Source organism: Camelus dromedarius, chromosome 7, assembly GCF_036321535.1.
Source record: "Camelus dromedarius isolate mCamDro1 chromosome 7, mCamDro1.pat, whole genome shotgun sequence".
NCBI classification, from domain to species: Eukaryota; Metazoa; Chordata; class Mammalia; order Artiodactyla; family Camelidae; genus Camelus; species Camelus dromedarius.
This window is the reverse complement of record NC_087442.1, coordinates 83,043,314-83,062,252: the sequence shown is the minus strand read 5'-3', so window position 1 is coordinate 83,062,252 and position 18,939 is coordinate 83,043,314. Positions and strand designations below refer to the sequence as shown.

At 45.8% G+C, this 18,939-nt stretch overlaps 1 protein-coding gene across 5 annotated transcripts in view; it reads right to left on the bottom strand.

Moving 5' to 3' along the window:
• HECW1 (HECT, C2 and WW domain containing E3 ubiquitin protein ligase 1) overlaps positions 1-18,939 on the bottom strand; it is a 321,611-nt gene that overhangs the window by 25,889 nt on the left and 276,783 nt on the right. For all 5 annotated transcript variants that reach the window (XM_064487726.1, XM_031454627.2, XM_031454628.2 and 2 more), the window contains 2 exons: positions 16,937-17,050; positions 15,780-15,932 (listed from right to left, as the gene is read on the bottom strand). In XM_064487726.1, coding sequence (XP_064343796.1) covers positions 15,780-15,932; positions 16,937-17,050 — 267 coding nt within the window. The remainder of the gene's footprint in view (positions 1-15,779; positions 15,933-16,936; positions 17,051-18,939) is intronic.

The following is an 18,939-nucleotide window of genomic DNA, read 5'->3' as shown; positions in this document are numbered from 1 at the left end:
GGGAGGACGAGTCTTCCCGAATGTACCAGATTGCATCATCCTTTCTGAGGGGACGATGCCTGATCTGAATGAAGAAAAGGAGTGAGCCTCCAGGACAAGGAGCATTCATTACTGGGGGAGTAGCGATGACCAAGATGGGAACATACATGGTTTGTTTGAATAACAGTAGAGAGGGCAGAGGGGCTGGATGCTGAGAGAGAAAGGGAGGATGGTAGGGGGTGACTCTGGAGAGCTACCCCAGGGGGCAGATCATGCAGGGCTCGGCAGGCCAGGGGAAGGACTCTGGATTTTATTCTGAGAGTGATGGGAATCCATTGGAGGTTTCATGTAGCGTCTGTGGACTGAATTGATTGAAGCAGAACATGATTGCTCTGGATGCTGCCTGGAGAGGCGAGACCAGCAAGAGGGGAGGTGGACAGACCAGTTTAGAGGCTCCTGCAGTGATCCAGATGGGAGGTGAGGGCAGCTGACCCTAGGGTGGTGGTAGTGGGGGTGAAGAGGTCAGATTGGGGATGTTTTTTCAGGAGACAGAGTCAAGAGGATTTTCTGATGGCTTGGAGGGGAGATGTGAGAAAAAGAGAGGCACCAGAGACAGCCCATGGTCTTGGGTCAGAGCAGTTGCGTGAATGGCGGTGCCACGTCCTGAGATAGGAAACACCGGGAGAGGAGGTTTGGAAGAGAAACTTGAGTGTAGACCTATTATGTTTGTGATGGCTATTAAATATCCGGGTGGAGCTGTGGAGCAGGAAGTTGGACCAATGAGTCAGCCCTTCCAGGAACAGGGCTGGGCTGCCGGTGTTAATGTGGGCTCATCAGGAGGCAGAGGGCGTCTGAGTTCAGGCAGCTGAACGAGATCACCAAGGAAGTGCATGCGGATGGAGAGATGGACCAAGGGCTGAACCTTAAGCAATGCAACATCCAGGGATCTGGAAGATGAGAGTGACAAGAAAGTAAACTGAGCAGCAATAGGCAGTAAGTTAGGAGAGGGACCGAGGGCTGTGGAGAGTGTTTCGAGAGTGAGGCAGAGACTGACGGAGTTAAGTGCTTCCATGAACAAGTAATAGGAGGTCTGAGAGTTGGGTTGGTAAAAGCTGTTTCTGTTCCCTCCCCTGATGAGAGGGAAAGGGGAGGGAAGGCTGGCTGGAGAGGATGGGAGAAGAGGAAGTGGGAAGTGAGCACCAATAACTCTTTGTAGGAGTATGTCTTTAAAGGGGAGCAGTGAATCAAAGCGGTAGGTGGAACAGGGTGTGACATCAAAGGACGCTTAGGTTTGTCTTTAAATGTGAGAGAAACGACAGTGTGTTCATGTATTTTTAATTTCAACAAATTTACTGAGCGCCTCCCATGTGCATCTGAAGATGCAAAGGCAAACGTTCCTTCTGAAGAATTTACAGGACAGTGAAGGGGAGAGAGAGAGAGGAATACAGCATCTCATTACCATGTAGCAGGTGCCATAGAAGAGGGCACAGGATGTGTGAAACCTCAGAGGAGAGAGACTTAGCTGACTTGGGGGAGATGAAATCTAGGTAGAGTTCCTGGGGGAGGTGATGACTGAGGCAAACTATGAAGAACGAGTAGGAATTAGTCTGCTTCAGAAGGCAGGGAAGGGCCTGCCAAGAAAATAAACTCACAGAAGGGAAAAGGCAGGAAATAGAATGGAATGTGTTTAGAACAGCAGGAAATTCATGATGACTAGAACAGAAAGGGAGAGAAGGGGCAAGATCCAGCCAAAGAAAGAGGAAGTGGGAGGTCCCGGAAGGTTTTATTTTCCGTGCCAGTGAGCTCAGCCTTTAAACTGCAGAAAACAGGGACTCACTGAAAAGCTTAAGGAAAGGAATGAGTTGCTTGGCATTTCAGAGAAATCAATCCATACCACGTGCAGGACAGATTTGAGGAGGGGGACGCACTGGACGCAGCATGCCCGGGTAACCGTGAGGCACATTTTGGAGGTGAAACTGGCAGGCCAGGGAGTTTTACATGAAGAGAAGGAGAAGTTAAAGATGACAGGAAGTGGCTCACGGGAGAGACTGGATGTTCACCTGAGGGAGGCTCAGGGTGAGCGTTTCGCAGGGACACAAGAGAAAAGAGTTTGAAGTTCAACAGAGAGGCTGAGCTAAAAACATAGATTTAGATTCATAGTTTGATGTGGAGGGAAACTTACAAAATAGTAAACTTTGGCTCCATGGCTGAATTTTATATAAAATGACATCTATCTATTCACCCATCCATCCATTCAATAAAACAACATGGAAAGATTGAGTCAAAATATTAATAGGATTTACTTCTGTGTGGAGCTATTTCCTTATGTGCATTAATTTTTTTTGCAATGAATGTGGATCACTAATATGATAAAATTATAAATGTTTACTTGCATATAAAAGAGATATAAGGACAACCAGAAGACATTGACATGTCAGAACATAAGGGGGTGGATTTTCAGGTAGGATCTACAGCAGTGAAGTGTCCATTGAGGTTGGGAGCGATAACAGCTCCTTGGGTTTGCAAGTTGGGGGTCTCTATTGCTCATGGAAAGGACAGTTTTGGTGCTGAATACTGAGGTCAGATTTCAGGAGGTGAAAAAGTGAAGGAGGGGAAAGGAGCCGTAAACAGGGGGAGAGAGTGAAGTAAAAAGATGGGTGGAGCAAAGGCGTGGAGGAGATGGGAAGGGATGGGTCCGGAGTCTTAAGTGGAAGGATCTTCCTGGGACAGGAGGAGGGCGGTGCAGGGAAAGCGTGAAGGTTGGGTGAGTCTTTGTAACCGCGGTGGGAAATTGATGTGGTCCCTCAAAGTTGGTCTTTCCGTAAGCTCTGAAGTCATCTCCTCAAAGTGAAGGAGTCTGCCTGCTAGGGGCTTTCGGTCCAGCGGAGTGAAAGAGGCATCTGAGGACTGGTGAGGTCAGAGAGTATGATTTAGAATCGTACCGTCTCTCAAGGTGATTTCATTTCCTCTTGTACTAGGAGTACAGGAGAGAGCTCAGGCATTGAACATGGCAACGTGAGTTATGTATTGACCCACGGTGGCATCTTGCCCATCAGATGGGGTGTAAGCACGGAGGGGGGAGGGGATGGTGTGCAGGGAGAGGAGGCGCTGAGGAGGCCTGGGGTGAAGGAAGCCATGGCAGATGGGCAGGGGAGGGTGAGTCTGAGGTGCAAATGAGCTTGGTGAACAGCTGCGGTCGGGGGAGGAGGTGGGAACACTGGCTGCAGAATCACTGACGGTGGGGTTTTAGAGCTTTGAACTTCCAGTATGGCGCAGTTCTGGGTGATAATGAGGTTGGGAGGGCCATTGTGGGAGCAGGCGGCTGGAGCAGAATGGAGGCCAAAGCCACTGGGGCTAGGTGAGTTAGATCTCTCCTCTACACCACCTTTACTCAGATAGCATTTCAAGCAATGTGTCAAGAATTGCCTCCCTCATGGCCTGAAAAGTTGCTGAAACACAGTAGATGCAAGGCATGATTTATATTTGGTTTACACGGCTTCCCTGTATGTGGAAACAGCGTTGCAAATTAGCTGAGGAAACTCGAAGTTTCCTTCTTCGGTCATGAAACTGTGTGTCATGACTCTGCCAACACAAGATAATGACAGGATGTTATCTTTTGATTGTTAATTAACAAGTGAAATGAATGTCTAGCTCTGGTGCCTGCCAAGTGCCCCCATTAACATCCACCCCATAGGGGGCAGAGGAGCTGTTCCTCAACCTGGCAACATGGGGGACCAAATGGGCCTCTCCCTTTCAGGGGAAGCTCTTCCAGGGACATATGCCGATCACCTGTATCGGCAGTGGGTTGAATGTTGGCTCCCTGCCCCCTGTCCACTTTCTAGACCCTGGAACTCATGAATGTGACCTTATTGAGAAAAAGAGTCTTTGTAGACATAATTAAGGATCCCAAGGCGAGATTGTCTTGGATTATCCACATGGGCCCTAAATGCACTGACAGACGCCCTTATAAGAGACAGAAGAGGAGAAGATGTGGAAACAGAGGAAAATGCCATGTGAAGACAGATGAGGATAATAGAGGGAGGCAGCCACAAAGCCAAGGAATGCCTGGAGCCCCTGGAGACTGAGTGAGGCAGGAAGGAGTCTCCCCTGGAGCCTTCAGAGGGAACAGGTCCTTGCTGATGCCTTAATTTTGGACTTTCAGCTTCCAGAGCTGAGAATACCCAGTTGGTGGTAGTTGGTTATGGCAGAAAGCAATGCAGTGTCCAGTGCAAAGGAAACCCCTCTTCTTTAGCCTTCTGGAACAATTATCACTAAGCACACTATTGTGAAGCTTGAAAGTTGATTCACTAAAGTCGTATATTTAATTTCATGCAAGAGGGGAATTTATCTAATTTTGAATGAGACAGAGTCTGGTTCCATGCCCAGAATTACGCAGAAAAGTTGATTGAAACATGCTGCTTGCCTGGATAGCTAAAACGCTCTGAAATCTGCTCGGTCCTCATCTGACTGGGTGAAACAGGAAGGTGCAGGCTCACAAGGTCTTAACTATGTGAGCTGCACAGACCAGAGAATCAAGGGAGAGCAAGTCAGTGCGTTCCAGGCAGAACCCTTTCAATGCTAGGTCCCTCTCTTGCCTGTGACTCACAGAGCAATGTACAGCATTTCATGGAAAACGGAGTCAGGCTAAAAAAAAATCATCAGTTTGATATAAACTAAACAACGTTCACGTTCTTCATTCATTCATTTATTCACTCCTTCAACCTTTCCACAAATCACGACGAGACACCCACCATTTCTGAGGAACTGGTTGCTGGGATATTTGGTAAGTTCAGCAGAAGAGGCTGCCAAGCTTCGGTGGAGCACACAATCTGGTGACATTAGAGCTCAGGAAGTCATTAGAAGTCACTGAAATGGCACTCTGTCATCTCCACGTGACTAGCAAAATAATTAGGTCTCTGATACCATCACGTTCTCACGCCGCATGGAAGCGTATGTGCTGGTACAACCACGTACCAGGAAGCCCTGAAGCTCTGTGAGTAACTGGTTCTGAATTACCCTCATTGGTGGAGGGGAAGCATGATCCGGGTAAACCAAACAATGTAATAAATCAATACGATGCCAGGGCTCATGACTATGTTCTGTTTCGCTCTATCGTTTTGAAGATCTCTCTACTGATGAGCATCTTTCTTTATAGAATAGAATGGGTTGATACTCTTTCAGATTAGATTATAAGTCTAGAATAGAAGTCTGGATAGCAGGGAGAGCCAATCTTGGAGTCTGTGTTGGAGCTCATCATCTGAAAACTGGAAGCCCATCTTTGGGACCATAAAGATCCCAAGGCATGTGTCTGATCTGCCCCCAGTCTGTGCCTGAGGATCTGTCCCCTGGGTGGTGTCACACACTTTCTTGGAAGTCTAGACTGGTTCCTATGTGTCTTTCACATACATAGCCCTGATCATCAGATTTATGTGTTTCCACCCATTGGCGCCTTTCTCAGATCCTGAGATCACTTGGGTACCTCGACCCTGTTCTCAGCTTGTTAGGGTTGAACTTCTGTCCCTGGTCCACCTCTGCAAATGCCATTTTCAACACTTTTTGGGACAGCCTTACTAGTCTCAACTTAGAAAATCCATTTAGGTTGACGTTGGCCCTTGGTCCTCCCTCCATTCCGATGTTTGCTGCAGTCAAACACTTCACCCTTGCCACTGCTCCGAATATTTATTTCTTCTCGTGAAATTGAGGCTACAACAGAAAATCAACCTTTGCATTTTCACGTAACTTACGTTTTTAAGGTCCTTTGAAAACCAGAAGTTGTTGATGCTATTCATTCTCTTCTTTAAACAAATCAGAAAATGAACACATCTCACGGATAGTATACCCTTCAATGACTTAAACAATAGTTCCAATTTTGTTAGTTTTTATACTTAAGAAGAGCCAAGCCCAGAGATTTCTCAGCCATGAAATGGACCACATATTGTCATGTATTCTTGGGCCTGTATTGTCGCTAGAGGACTTTCGTTTCCTTGGTCCTCAGAGCAAAATTTTAACGTGGGCAGCTTCGATTTCCATTTATTTAATCAAGCTGTAATATAGTCATAAAAAAGAGTTTGAGCCATGTAACCAAAGCCTAATTTTTAATCCCCATTTCACATGTTAGAATGCTGATGTAAGATAGTATAAACAGTCTGGTCAAAGTAATTCACTTGGATTCTTTTGAACCCCTTCCTCAGTTTAAATCTTGATACACCAGGGCAATTAGGAGAATAGGAAATGGCACGTCCCATTCCTGGGCAGCCCGGAAGCCTTTCCCACGCTCCACCAGTGGTTGCTTACAAAATGTGCTGGAACCCAATCAAAAAATGGGCAGAAGACTTAAACAAGCAATTCTCCAAGGAAGACATACAGATGATCAATAGGCACATGAAAAAATGCTCAATAGCACCAATTATCAGGGAAATGCAAATCAAAACTACAATGAGGTATCACCTCACACCAGTCAGATTGGCCGTCATTCAAAAGTCCACAAATCACAAATGCTGGAGAGGCTGTGGAGGAAGGGGAACCCTCCTACACTGCTGGTGGGAATGCAGTTTGGTGCAGCCACTATGGAAAACAGTGTGGAGATTCCTCAAAAGACTAGGAATAGACTTAACATGTGACCCGGGAATCCTGCTCCTGGGCTTGTATCCAGAAGGAACCCTACTTCAGGATGACACCTGCACCCCAATGTTCATAGCAGCACTATTTACAATAGCCAAGACAGGGAAACAGCCTAAACGTCCATCAGCAGATGACTGGATAAAGAAGAAGTGGTATATTTATACAATGGAATACTACTCAGCCATAAAAACTGACAACATAACGCCATTTGCAGCAACATGGATGCTCCTGGAGATTGTCATTCTAAGTGAAGTAAGCCAGAAAGAGAAAGAAAAATACCATATGAGATCGCTCATATGTGGAATCTAAAAAAAAATAAATACAAAACAGAAACAGACTCATAGACATAGAATCAAACATGTGGTTGCCAAGGGGGACAGGGGGTGGGAAGGGACTGGGATTTCAAAACCTAGAATAGATAAACAAGATTGTACTGTGTAGCACGGGGAAATATATACAGGATCTTGTGGTGGCTCACAGCGAAAGAGAATGTGACAATGAATGTCTGTATGTTCGTGTATAACTGAAAAATTGTGCTCTACACTGGAATTTGACACAACATTGTAAAATGACTATAACTCAATGAAAAAAAAATGTTAAAAAAAATAAAAGCACATATAGAGGAAAAGGTGTTCTTTCAAATATTTCCAACTCAAATAATTTAATCACATAACATTTTAATAAATTTTACAATGCCTAATACTAAAAAAAAACCCCCAAAAACCCCCACAAAATGTGCTGGAACTTCTTTTCCAATAATACAAGCACACAGGGGAGCTAAAGGCAAAAAGAATAACCCCAAAACCCAGATCTCCACAGTCTGTTTGGTGGGGACATTTTTTTTCCAAGTCCTTTCTATGGTCGGTTTACATGGGCATGTCACAGCCTCTCCACTCCTCTCTTCCCGTCTACAAATAAGGGATAATGATGTGCAATTTCGCCTAGCTACCTTACAGGAGAACTGTAGAAAAGAGTAATTTAGTGTTAATAGGTTCTTTGAAGATGAAAAGCGCTTCATAATTGCTCACTTCTATTATATTTTAAAAACCCATCTCAAAGATACTCCTCTTTCCTTAAGCTCATAACTTCAATAAATTAAAAATAATTATCCTTTCTCAACCTTATTATTCAAGTGCATAAAATATGATGTTCCCACGCAACATATATTTCCAGGCTGTACCCAATATTACTGTCACTTTTTTTTGACCTGTATTTTTTTTCTCTTAACTTCTCACATATTGGTAAGTTGAGTGAAAAATCTGTTGTTTCTGCCTGGGGTGATTTCAGCTCTTTGTGTGAAAACTGCACGAATGTCTAGCTTTCTCCTCACTCTCTCTGCGGGGGCTCTCAGAGCTGCCAGCATCTTTGGCAATGTTTCTCCAAGTGTGACCACCCTTCCTTTGGCATCAGATTCCCTGGGGAGGAGGGGAGCGGTGCTTGTTCAAATACAGGGGCCTGGAAATGAGACTTTCTGTGGGGTGGGTTCTGGGAATCTGCGTTTAAAACAAATTCTGCACTTGCTGACTGAAGTTTGAGAACCCCAGGCTCCAAGTTCCACATTCTTTTTTTTTTTTAAAGATGGAAAAAAAAATGATGTGAAGGTCAGAAGTGAAGTTTCACCTTAGGCATCAGCCATAGTGGTTCACGCATGGGTATCAGAGACGGGACAGTGCTCAAAGACACATATCTTCCCAAAGCAGAGGGTGTGAGTGTCCTGCTTGGCTCCCTCTCAGCCCGCTTACCTGCATCCATGCTTCCTCCCGCCCCACTAAATAGGGGGGGTTCTTTTTTTTGTCCCAAGTGAAGCCCTTCATGTGTCCCATCTCTGCAGTTGTGCCTCTGTAACCCACCCTGGACAGGACATTCCTCCCTAGTCCAGAGGAAGACGGGGACCGCCCAGGTCTCAGAGTTTCTCTCTCCACTCGGGCCAAGATCTTCTTCCCTCCTGCCTCCTGGGGCTCCTGGCCCACCCATCTTCCACCTTCTTTAATAATTCAAGTCTTTCCCTCTCTTCTGATTTTATCTCCTCCAAAACCTTGCGCCCTTCCAGCTGCCTCACTTAAGTGAGCTTCCAGAAACAGCAGTTTTCAGAACGATGGATGGCTAATAAAGATGGAAGCAAGCAGAACTCCCTGGGGAAAGCGAACACCCAGCTCAAACAGCGGGGGCAAGTGCCCACAATAACGTCCTTGCACTGGAGCTGTTCTGGAGTGAGTATTTGCAATGTGGGGTTGTGAGTCTCTGCAACATTTCCCTGCTCCTTGCTCCCACGCCACGCCCAGCATGGTTTGCTCTCCCTCTGCTGGGGGCACATTCTTGCCCGCTGAGTTCAGGGTTTGGCCCTAAGCTAGTCTCTCATCTCTGCAGCTAATAGTGGGTTCGGCTGGGCCCGGGCATCCCCACCAGTGGTTTTGCTTTGTAATTGTTCCCTCCTGGTCTGGGGGGTGACTGAGGTGTGGCATCTGGTCCTCCTGCTGGCCTGGAGGGAGGGAGAGGGTGGCCTGCTGCTGGGCAGGTGACAGCACTGGACCGGACCAGACAGGAACCCCCTCTCTGACACCCCCACCCCCTCCACCGCCCGCCCTGCCCCCAGCCAACCACAAACACTATGGGAATCCTGATTCCCAAGGGGCGTGGCCTCGTTCCTAGCTCCGCCCCTCATTGGAGTCCAGGAGGCAACTGTCCCAGGAAGCAAATGATTAAAGCCAATGGGAAGTTCTCTTCTGGATAGATTTGAAGGGAACTGGAGCATGGACTTGGCTCAGGGGCCTGACCACACCGTGGTTCTGGCCTGGTCCCCGCTCAGAGGCTGGGTTCTGCTGGTCCCGTAACCAGAGATGCTTGATATCTGACTTGTTCCAACGTTGCGCGTGTTTTTAAAGGACTACAGGCCACAGAAATATTCTTTATCCTGAAAAATATTGCTGCCTGTGTTCAGCTATGTGACACTTTTCATTTTCCCATCTTTTTCCTTCTGGGGACATGAAAGCAGTGTGTCTCAACTGGGAGGCATCAGGCAATGTGTGGAGACATTTTTGGTCGTTATAACTTGGGGGGGGGTGATGGCAGGACTGGAACTGGTGAGCAGAGACCAGGGATGCTGTTCAACATCCTCCAACACATAGGACCGTCCCCACAATAAGGAATTATCTGGGGGTAGTGGTAAAGCTCAGTGGTAGAGCGTGTGCTTAGCATGCGCAAGGTCCTGGATTCAATCCCCAGTCCCTCCACTGACAAAAACAAACCCACAAACAGATAGAAAAATTACACACACACAAAGAATGATCTGGCCCCAAATGTCAATAGCACCACGATTCAAATTAGAGAGGAATTTAACCAAATTGTTTGGTAGCCAAGCAGGGTGTGCTGCCATCATTAACTAAACAGTCCATTATTTTCCAACTTCATTGAACTACTGTCTCTGTCCTATATTAAAATCTTGTGCATCCTTAGGTCCATTTCGGGATAATGCAAAGTGTTTAAAAAGAGCGCCCTGTCTAATAGTCTGGAAAACCTTACTAGAAGTTTCTCGCAAGTTCTGAAGAAAGCTGGGTTAAGAAATGGACAGAGCCACACGTGGACACGCACATTTTGTGGTGCTTCTCTACGAATTCATGCCCGAGAGCTTCTCGAGGGCATCGCTAGGAAGGCTACTCAGAGTCAGCCAGAAATGGGACCCGGGAAGCGCTGGCAGGTGTCAAAGGGGAATTGGGGACCGCTGTTGGGATGGCGTGGGGGATGCAGGAGCTTCGCTCTCTGGTCCTTGACTCAAATGAAAACGACACATTGAGCTATTCTGTCAGGGGGCCCTTGGGGATTGAAGGACCAGGAGAGAGCCAACGGAATCTTGTGATCTTGTGGTTTCTACCTACTAATTCAGACTCTGCAGATGAAGCAAAGGATATTTAAAGGGTGTTATCCCGGACTTCTTAAATTCCATAAAACTCTGCAATTACCCTTAATACCCACTTGGCCAAACTTTAAACATGCTTGAAGGAGTTCCCCTTCCTCCTTCCACCTCCCTTTGCTAAAGACCTGAAAGCAGAAGATTTTTGCCACCCAAGTCGTGTCTGCTTAAAAAGGGAGAGGTCAGAGGTCAGAGTTCAGGGCAGGGGCAGAAGGACTCGAGAAAGAAGACTGGCTTGCAGTCAGCAAAGGCTTTTGGAGATTTTGGCTTCAGAGGTCCCGGAATTTCTCGTTGTGACACTAGTCCCGTTAGATCTGTCACCATCACTGACAGGAAAGGAGCCCAGGGAACTTTGGGTGGTTGTACAGAAACTGATCAAACAGCATCAGATTGAAACCTTCTCACACTGACCATTATGGAAAGCGTGACTCATCACAATTACGTCTCAAAATGTCACAGGCTAATACTTCAAACCAAAAGAGCACGTGGCCGCCCTGGCATTCTTCCTCAGAATGGAGAAGTTCACCCATTTCAATCGTTCAGTGCATCTTAGATTTGCTCTGGGAAGAGTGGCATTCAGAATCACTGAGGCAGAAAAAGAATTTCCAGCCACGATTTCAGAGAGAACAATTAGTAGGCACTTAAATGACACTCCACAACGACCACTGTTTTCTGAATCCCAAATATTGTGAACTAAAAATTGAAATGATATGGGAACTGTCATAACCAAGGAGTTTTAACTGAGGAGTATTCCCTTCTTCCTTCCATCCACCCATCCAACTATCCAACCAACAAACCGTCCAACCGTCCAGCCACCCAAGCAATCATCTTCCCTTCTTCCCTCTCTCCTTCTTGTCCTCCTTTCTTTCTTTCCTTCCTTCCACACATATTTACTGAGTGCCAAGTTTATGACTAGGAAAGCAAGACCTCAGTCTTACAAGGCTCACATTTTAGGGGGAGAGACAAATGGTACTGAGTTATAAATACATAAATACATTTTCTTTCAGATCATGATAAATGCTGTCAATATCATAAATGTTAAGTTGGAGAGCTATAAATGGCTGGGCTATTTTAAATTCAGTGCCCAGGGAAGGCACTTAGAGGAGATGTGTCAGTTGAAATGTGAATTTTTACTATTCAAGCATAAAAACTTGAATATATATGCATTTTGTACTATTCATAATTTATTAGACATAAAAATAAGTCTGGAGCTTTTCAGATTTGAAGCTTTGTTGTTTATGCTCATTATTCAAAATATATGAGAATTCTTTACCTGGTATTTTTGTATACATCCTTATGCAAGTAGGAAATTTCATACACTGAACTTCCCACTGTCTATAACCCATCACTAAGTCTTGCTCATTTGTTCATTCTTCTTCTGAAATAGCTTTCCATTCCCACGACTCCTGCCCCAGTTTGATTTTTTACCCTCTTGTCAAAGAACTATTTCAAAGAACCATCGCTTAAGTGACACCCTCATTGCCCACTCCAATTCAACTACTTGCGACCAGAGTTGACTTTCTAAAATACAGATCTGATCAAGGCACTCTTCTACCCTCCAAATCATCACCATCTTCATGATAAAATCCAAACTCCCTGGATGCCATCAAATGCCCTTCCCCATCTGCACAAGTTGCCTTTGTAGCCTCTTCCTCTATTTTGCAGCCACACCCGCCCAACATCTGCTTGGTCACCTGCCACCCTACAGTGAATACTGGGGCTCTCTACCTGGACATTCCCTGTCCCCATCTCTGCCAGCCTCATTCATTCTTAGAGCCCCTTGTATCTAATACTACTTACCATATAATGTGAAAAGTGCTATAAAAAAGGTATGCATGCATTTATCACATTGTATTGTAATTTGCCCAATGAAATATCTGTCTTTGCCTCAGTCTGGGGAGCTGACGCTGGAGCCAGGTTTTCTGGGTTCTGATCCCAGCTTCCCAGCTTGGTCTGTGACTATCTCTACGCCTTTCATTACATCTGTACCTTCTTTTCTTCATCCGTAACAGCAGTATAACTCAGTAGTACCCGGGTTATAGTATTGTTAGATGAATGTGTCTAGAACCGGGCTTGGCACATTGAACAAGTTTTCAATGTATGTTTTGCCGCTTAGTTTTATATTAACTTCTGTATCTCCAGGGACACAAAATCAGGATACAATGGTGATTACAAGAATAAAAAGATCAGCCTATGAGCACCTCATTAATATGCAAATGACATAATCATAATCAAAGATTGAGCATCTAGAATTGGTAATTTTACTTCAAGATTTCTATAGTCAAAGACACGTACAGTAGACACTGTTTAGCAACTGGTGATATTTCTAGGGGATGGATTGAAAGTTCCGAACTGTAGAGGCTTTTCTGGTTATTATTGATCCCTGCTCTGTACACCTGATGGGTTTCCCACCATTTTCTGTCCTCCTCTGTGACCCCGGCGGGGGGTGGGGAGGGAGCAGGCTGCTATGGGCTGCAGTATCTGGAGATCCTGTTGCTCTCTGGTTAATTGATGGCTTGGCCAATGGGACTGGAGGGTGGATGGAGGGTATTGAGATGTTATTTCTCTCTCTGTCTGACTCAGGGCTGGCAGGGCTGTGTCCACCTGTGACCGCAGTCCCCATGGGAGGCTCAGCAGGGATCCAGCTCCATCCCCTCTTTCTTCCCTGGCACGAGCATTACCTTTGAAGATTTTGACCGGTCCTTATCAACTTGGAAAGTCAGCGGTACAAATGTTGCCAGAGTTGCTCTAGGTCTTTGCTCAAAACTGGTCAACCCCTACCTTTAGCAGGAGTTAATACACATCTTTAAGTTAAAGGGCCCAGAAATAAGAAAGAAGCACAAACAAGCAAACAAAAACCCCAGGGGAACCAGCTGAAACCAAGATGTCTGTGAATCTGACCTCCAACAGACCCAGAGCCTCATCATACATTGATCTGACTACATATTTGCATATTAAATGACACATCTACCAGCAGCCATGACCGGACATTAAGAACCAGAAAGGATAGAAAGGGGGTGACACCCTCTTCCCCGGTAGACTAATGCATATGCCCCTTCCGGTACCTCTGGGCCGGGCACTTCTGGGCCTCTGACCTCTATAAAGGCTCCATCCAGAGAACTTGTCTAATTCCAACAACATCCCTGGAGTGTCCTTCCTACGTACTCAAGTGTAGCTGACACGCTGACACAGCCTCATCCAGCCAGAGATGAGCAGAGACAATGGAGCTTGGTTGAGAGCAGGGGCTGGGCAGCTGGCGAGGCGCCTTCCCCGGTTGGAAAGTCACTGAGGCCACTCTCAGGTGGCAACGAGCAGGCCAGAAGTCCAGCCAGTCTTCTGTGCTCTCCATCAGGCCCCTGCGGCTGCACTGAGACGTGCCTGATCCCAAGGTTTCCACTCGATCGCTGGGTCCCATTCATGCCACCGAGGTGCTCGCCCCTGTGGATCTCTGCCACCATCCAAACGCAGTTCCCTTGGCCATCCGAATGATCATGTCTTTCTGCTGTCCTAAGCTCTGTTCTCCCTACTCTGGGCTATAAAGCCCTGGGGGCCCCTTTCTGTTGCTTGCACACCCCATCGGCCTCCACCTTCTCAGACTGCCTCCTTCCCCAGGCAGGTCTCCATCTGAGCACCTCCTGCGCTCACCCCAGTCCTCCGGGGCTGAGCTGTCTGGCCAGTCCTTCTCAGCTTCCCTCAGGGACCCTGGGCTCTGCCCACCCCTCGCACATCAGCTCTGTGCACCTCTCTGCAAGCTGTCAGCTCCTGCCCCAGCTGAGCCCCTCCGCCTGTGCTGGCACCTCCCAAACCTCAGTTTCCAGTCCAGCTCCCATCCCACTTACTGGGGCCACAGTTCCAGTTACATATTAATATATCCATCTGTATTTACTTTTTAAAGAAATTTTAATTTTTATCTTAAATTTTTTTTTTTAATTTGGGGCATAGGTAATTAGATTTCTTTCTTTCTTTATTTTAATGGATGTCCTGGGGATTGAACCCAGGACCTTGTGCATGCTAGGCACGTGCTCTACCACTGAGCTACACCCTCCCCCAGTTCCGTCTGTATTTATAAAGGAAACTGCAAATTCTACCTGTCAAAGAGCGAATTCCTCATCTTTCCTCTACGCATCATCTACTTCATGCAACACCCATCATGGTTAATTGTCCCACCCCACCCCACTGTGTAACCAGAAATCTTGGACACGCTCTGGATTTCTCTCTCCCTCACCTCGGCATTCAACCCGGGAACCAGCTAGTTCAGTCTCGCCCTGTGCTGAGATGTTCCAAAGTCAGGTCCCTCCTCTCTGGGACCCTGCTGCCCCTGCTTCGCGTGTGGCCCCTGTTTCTCCCCTTGACGTAGCAACAGTTTCAGAGCTGGTCTCACTCTTGCCAGCCTTACCGCCTCAAAATTCTCCCCACGCTATGGCCAGATTTATTTTCTAAAACTCAAATCCATCAACAGTATACTCTGCCCTCTCCTCCATCTCCAGATTCGTTCCCACCACAACCCCAGATCTCCGGTGCTCTCTGATCCACCTGCACTGCCCACTGAAAGCTTCATTCCCTCTCATGCCTTTTAATTCCTACTTCCAATGTGTGCTCCTTGAAACGTCTTTTCTCCCTTCCTCTGCTGACTCTCCTACTCAACTGTACCTCAAGACTCGACGCAACTGTCTCCTCTTTTTGTGAGATCCCTGGACTTCACTCCCCACCCCCCATCCTCTGCCTTGGACTGACAGAGACAGTTTCCCTTGTGATTTACTACAATTCTAACATGTGTCTTGGGCTTATCCACACACACACACACACACACACACACACACACACACACACACACACGCAGCCCTATTTTACAGCAAGACGCAGAAGCTGACATTCACCGCATGACAGACCATCGGTCCAAAATCAAAGAATTTCAAACCCATGAATACTTTTGAGAAGCCTCCACCGGGAGCTCTCAGAATTTTAATAGAATTATTAATATTCAGGACCTGTGTCTTCTTACCTTAGCATCTCTTCAGAAGGCAATTCCAGTATCTTACATCAGTTTGCAGGGACAGGAAACTCACAGCATCTTTAGTAATTTATCTGGTATTCTGGGTAAAGATGGACACAGAGCCTTCCTTCTGGTGCCCCATTATTAACTCTCACCCCACCCCCTTGGGATTTCGGACCCACTGCTCCAAACACAGTGGCCCTCTGGAAAGACTGCTGACTCCTGACCAAGAAAGACCAGAACGCTCAAACACAAGATGGTGAAAATTCCTGCTCTTACCATTCAAGGTGGTTTTCCACAAACGCGGACATGGGGCTGATCTGCACGGTGTAAGTGTCATTGGCCGAGTACTCGAAAAGTCCGTAGTAGGGGTTGAAGAGCTCCTGAGACAAAAGGAAGAAGAACTCTCGCGAAGGACCACTGTAGTCCAGGCTGCAAAGGAAGCAGAGGCCCGGGGAGCTCATTACGTGTGGGATGCGGGGGACCGTTTCCACGCGGGGGCTGGTGGGCCCTGTCGCATTCGGTGCCGGGGGAGCAGAAGGCAGCCTCTGCTCTTTATGGTGGATCCCAATGGAAATACAACTTGCAGGGGAGAATGAAGGTGCTGTGATGGGTTTGGGGATGGTGGCCTTACTAGATGAACTCTTTTTTTTAATTTTATTTGATTTATTTTTATTTTGGGTGGGGTAGGTACTTAGGTAATTTTTCTTATTTATTTATTTTAATGGAGGTACTCAGGATTGAATGCAGGACCTTGTACATGCTAAGCATGTGCTCTACCACTTGATCTATACCCCACGTCTAGAAGAACTCTTGGTGATGAATTCATGAACTCTTATGACAGCGTTCCTTAACTTTTTTTCCCCCATCTTATAATATCTATTGGATAAAACACACAGCCGGTCCATTAAAAACAAGGGCTTTGTGGCGGGAGGCACAAAAGAATTTCCTGTGATGGTGTGTGTGTGTGTGTGTGCATGTGTATGAATTGAAAAAACTTCCAAGTTCACTCTGATATGCCCTCCTAGGTGGGTCTGCCCTCCACGGTTGAGATGGTTTGCCATGAAATCAGGGAAATGATGTGGAAAGTCTGGTATGTGGTCATCCGTGTGCCCTCCTGGGGGAAGAGTTCTTTAACCACATACTCAGAAGTGTACACCACCTGAAAAATCAAAGATCCAGTAGCTGAGGTCTGTATTTTTGGTTTCTCCTTTGACCAAGTAACCTCAGACTCTGAAACATACCAATAATCTCAAGCCTTTGAAGAACGTGAAGCCTAAAGCTTGGCAATCCCTGGGGAGAAAGGTGTCCTGATCAGAATCACCTTGGGGCAGAGGCTTAGAGCCTCCCACTCCTTCTGGAGCAAAATCACCCGAGATCTGGGGGCCCTGGTCCACCCACCCTGAGGGGACCACGTCAGGTTGCTGGAGCCTCACCCCTCTTCTCCAACGAAGGTGATGTAGAGCTTGTTTCGCTGGAGCTCCTTCCGGGAATAGGCCATCACCTGATTGAAGGTTCCCTCCAACAGGTGGTCCCGACGAATGATGAGCCTGGGAAGGAGAGGAAGCCACGTGGGCGGTGAGGCGGGGCTCCAGCTCAGACGCCAGGGAGTGTTGCAGGCGGGCTGTGAGGACCCAGGCCGATGGCCTCACTCCACAGCTTCCTCAACAAGGTGCGGTTTCCATCAGTGCAGCCATGGAATTATGCTAATACTTTTCAAAGCACTGGGGGCCCAGGACTACATGGACCCTTTTGTAATGAGATACCTTCCATCACACTGGACCACTGTTAGGATTCTTTTTGATCAATTCCAGGAAGAATCTCTTAAGTTGGATTCCTGCATTTGGGTGCGGCTTTTTAAGACAAAAATAATAAACTCAGAGGGGGGAAAGCACAACTTTTTACTTAGACCCCAAGGAGAAAGTTATAAAGAGTCCGTGAATTTGATTAATGAGTTAAATTTATCTCAAGATTATGAAGAGGAAATTCAATGATTTTTAAATTTAGTTCAAGATTCCTTGTTTTCTAAAAAGATCTACCATTGATTTTATATGTGGGTTTAAAAGGTTTTGTCTGAGATGACTGGATAAAGAAGTTGTGGTACATTTATACAATAGAATACTACTCAGCCATGAAAAAGAATAAGATAATGCCACTTGAAGCAACATGGATGGACCTACAGATTGTCATTCTAAGTGAAATAAACCAGAAAGAGAAAGAAAAATACCATATGATACCACTCATATGTGGCATCTAAAAAAAAGAAAAAAAAGAGGACACTATGAACTCATCTGCAAAACAGAAACAGACTTGCAAACATAGTAAACAGTCTTGTGGTTACCAGGGGAAAGCAGGTGGGAAGGGATAAGTTTGGGAGTTTAAGATTTGCAAATGTTAGCCAGTGTGTATAAAAGTTAATTTAAAAAAATTTCTTCTGTATAGCACAGGGAACTATATTCAGTATCTTGTAATAACCTTGAATGAAAAAGAATATGAAAATGAATATATGTTTGTATATGCATGACTGGGACATTGTGCTGTACACCAGAAATTGACACATTGTAACTGACTGTACTTCAATTAAAAAAAAGAGAAAAGAAATTTTAAAAAAACCTTTTGTCTGAAATCTACTGTTCTTTCTCTCCTTCCCTTTTTTTCCCTTCCCGCCTTCCTTCCAACTTCTGAACTTCCTTTCTTCTTTCTTTCCAACATCCTCATTTTTTTTTAACATTTTTTATTGATTTATAACCATTTTACAATGTGTCAAATTCCAGTGTTCAGCACAATTTTTCAGTCATTCATGGACATATACACAATCATTGTCACATTTTTTTCTCTGTGAGTTATCATAACATTTTGTGTATATTTCCCTGTGATATACAGTGTAATCTTGTTTATCTATTCTACAGTTTTGAAATCCCAGTCTATCCCTTCCCACCCTCCACCCCCCTGGTAACCACAAGTCTGTATTCTCTGTCTGTGAGTCTATTTCTGTCCTGTATTTACGCTTTGTTTTTGTTTGTTTGTTTTTTGTTTTTGTTTTTGTTTTTTAGATTCCACATATGAGCGATCTCATATGGTATTTTTCTTTCTCTTTCTCGCTTACTTCACTTAGAATGACATTCTCCAGGAGCATCCATGTTGCTGCAAATGGCATTATGTTGTCGGTTTTTATGGCTGAGTAGTATTCCATTGTATAAATACACCACATCTTCTTTATCCAGTCACCTGTTGATGGACATTCAGGCTGTTTCCATGTTTTGGCTATTGTAAATAGTGCTGCTATGAACATTGGGGTGCAGGTGTCATCCTCAAGTAGATTTCCTTCTGGATACAAGCCCAGGAGTGGGATTCCTGGGTCATATGGTAAGTCTATTCCTAGTCTTTTGAGGAATCTCCACACTGTTTTCCATAGTGGCTGCACCAAACTGCATTCCCA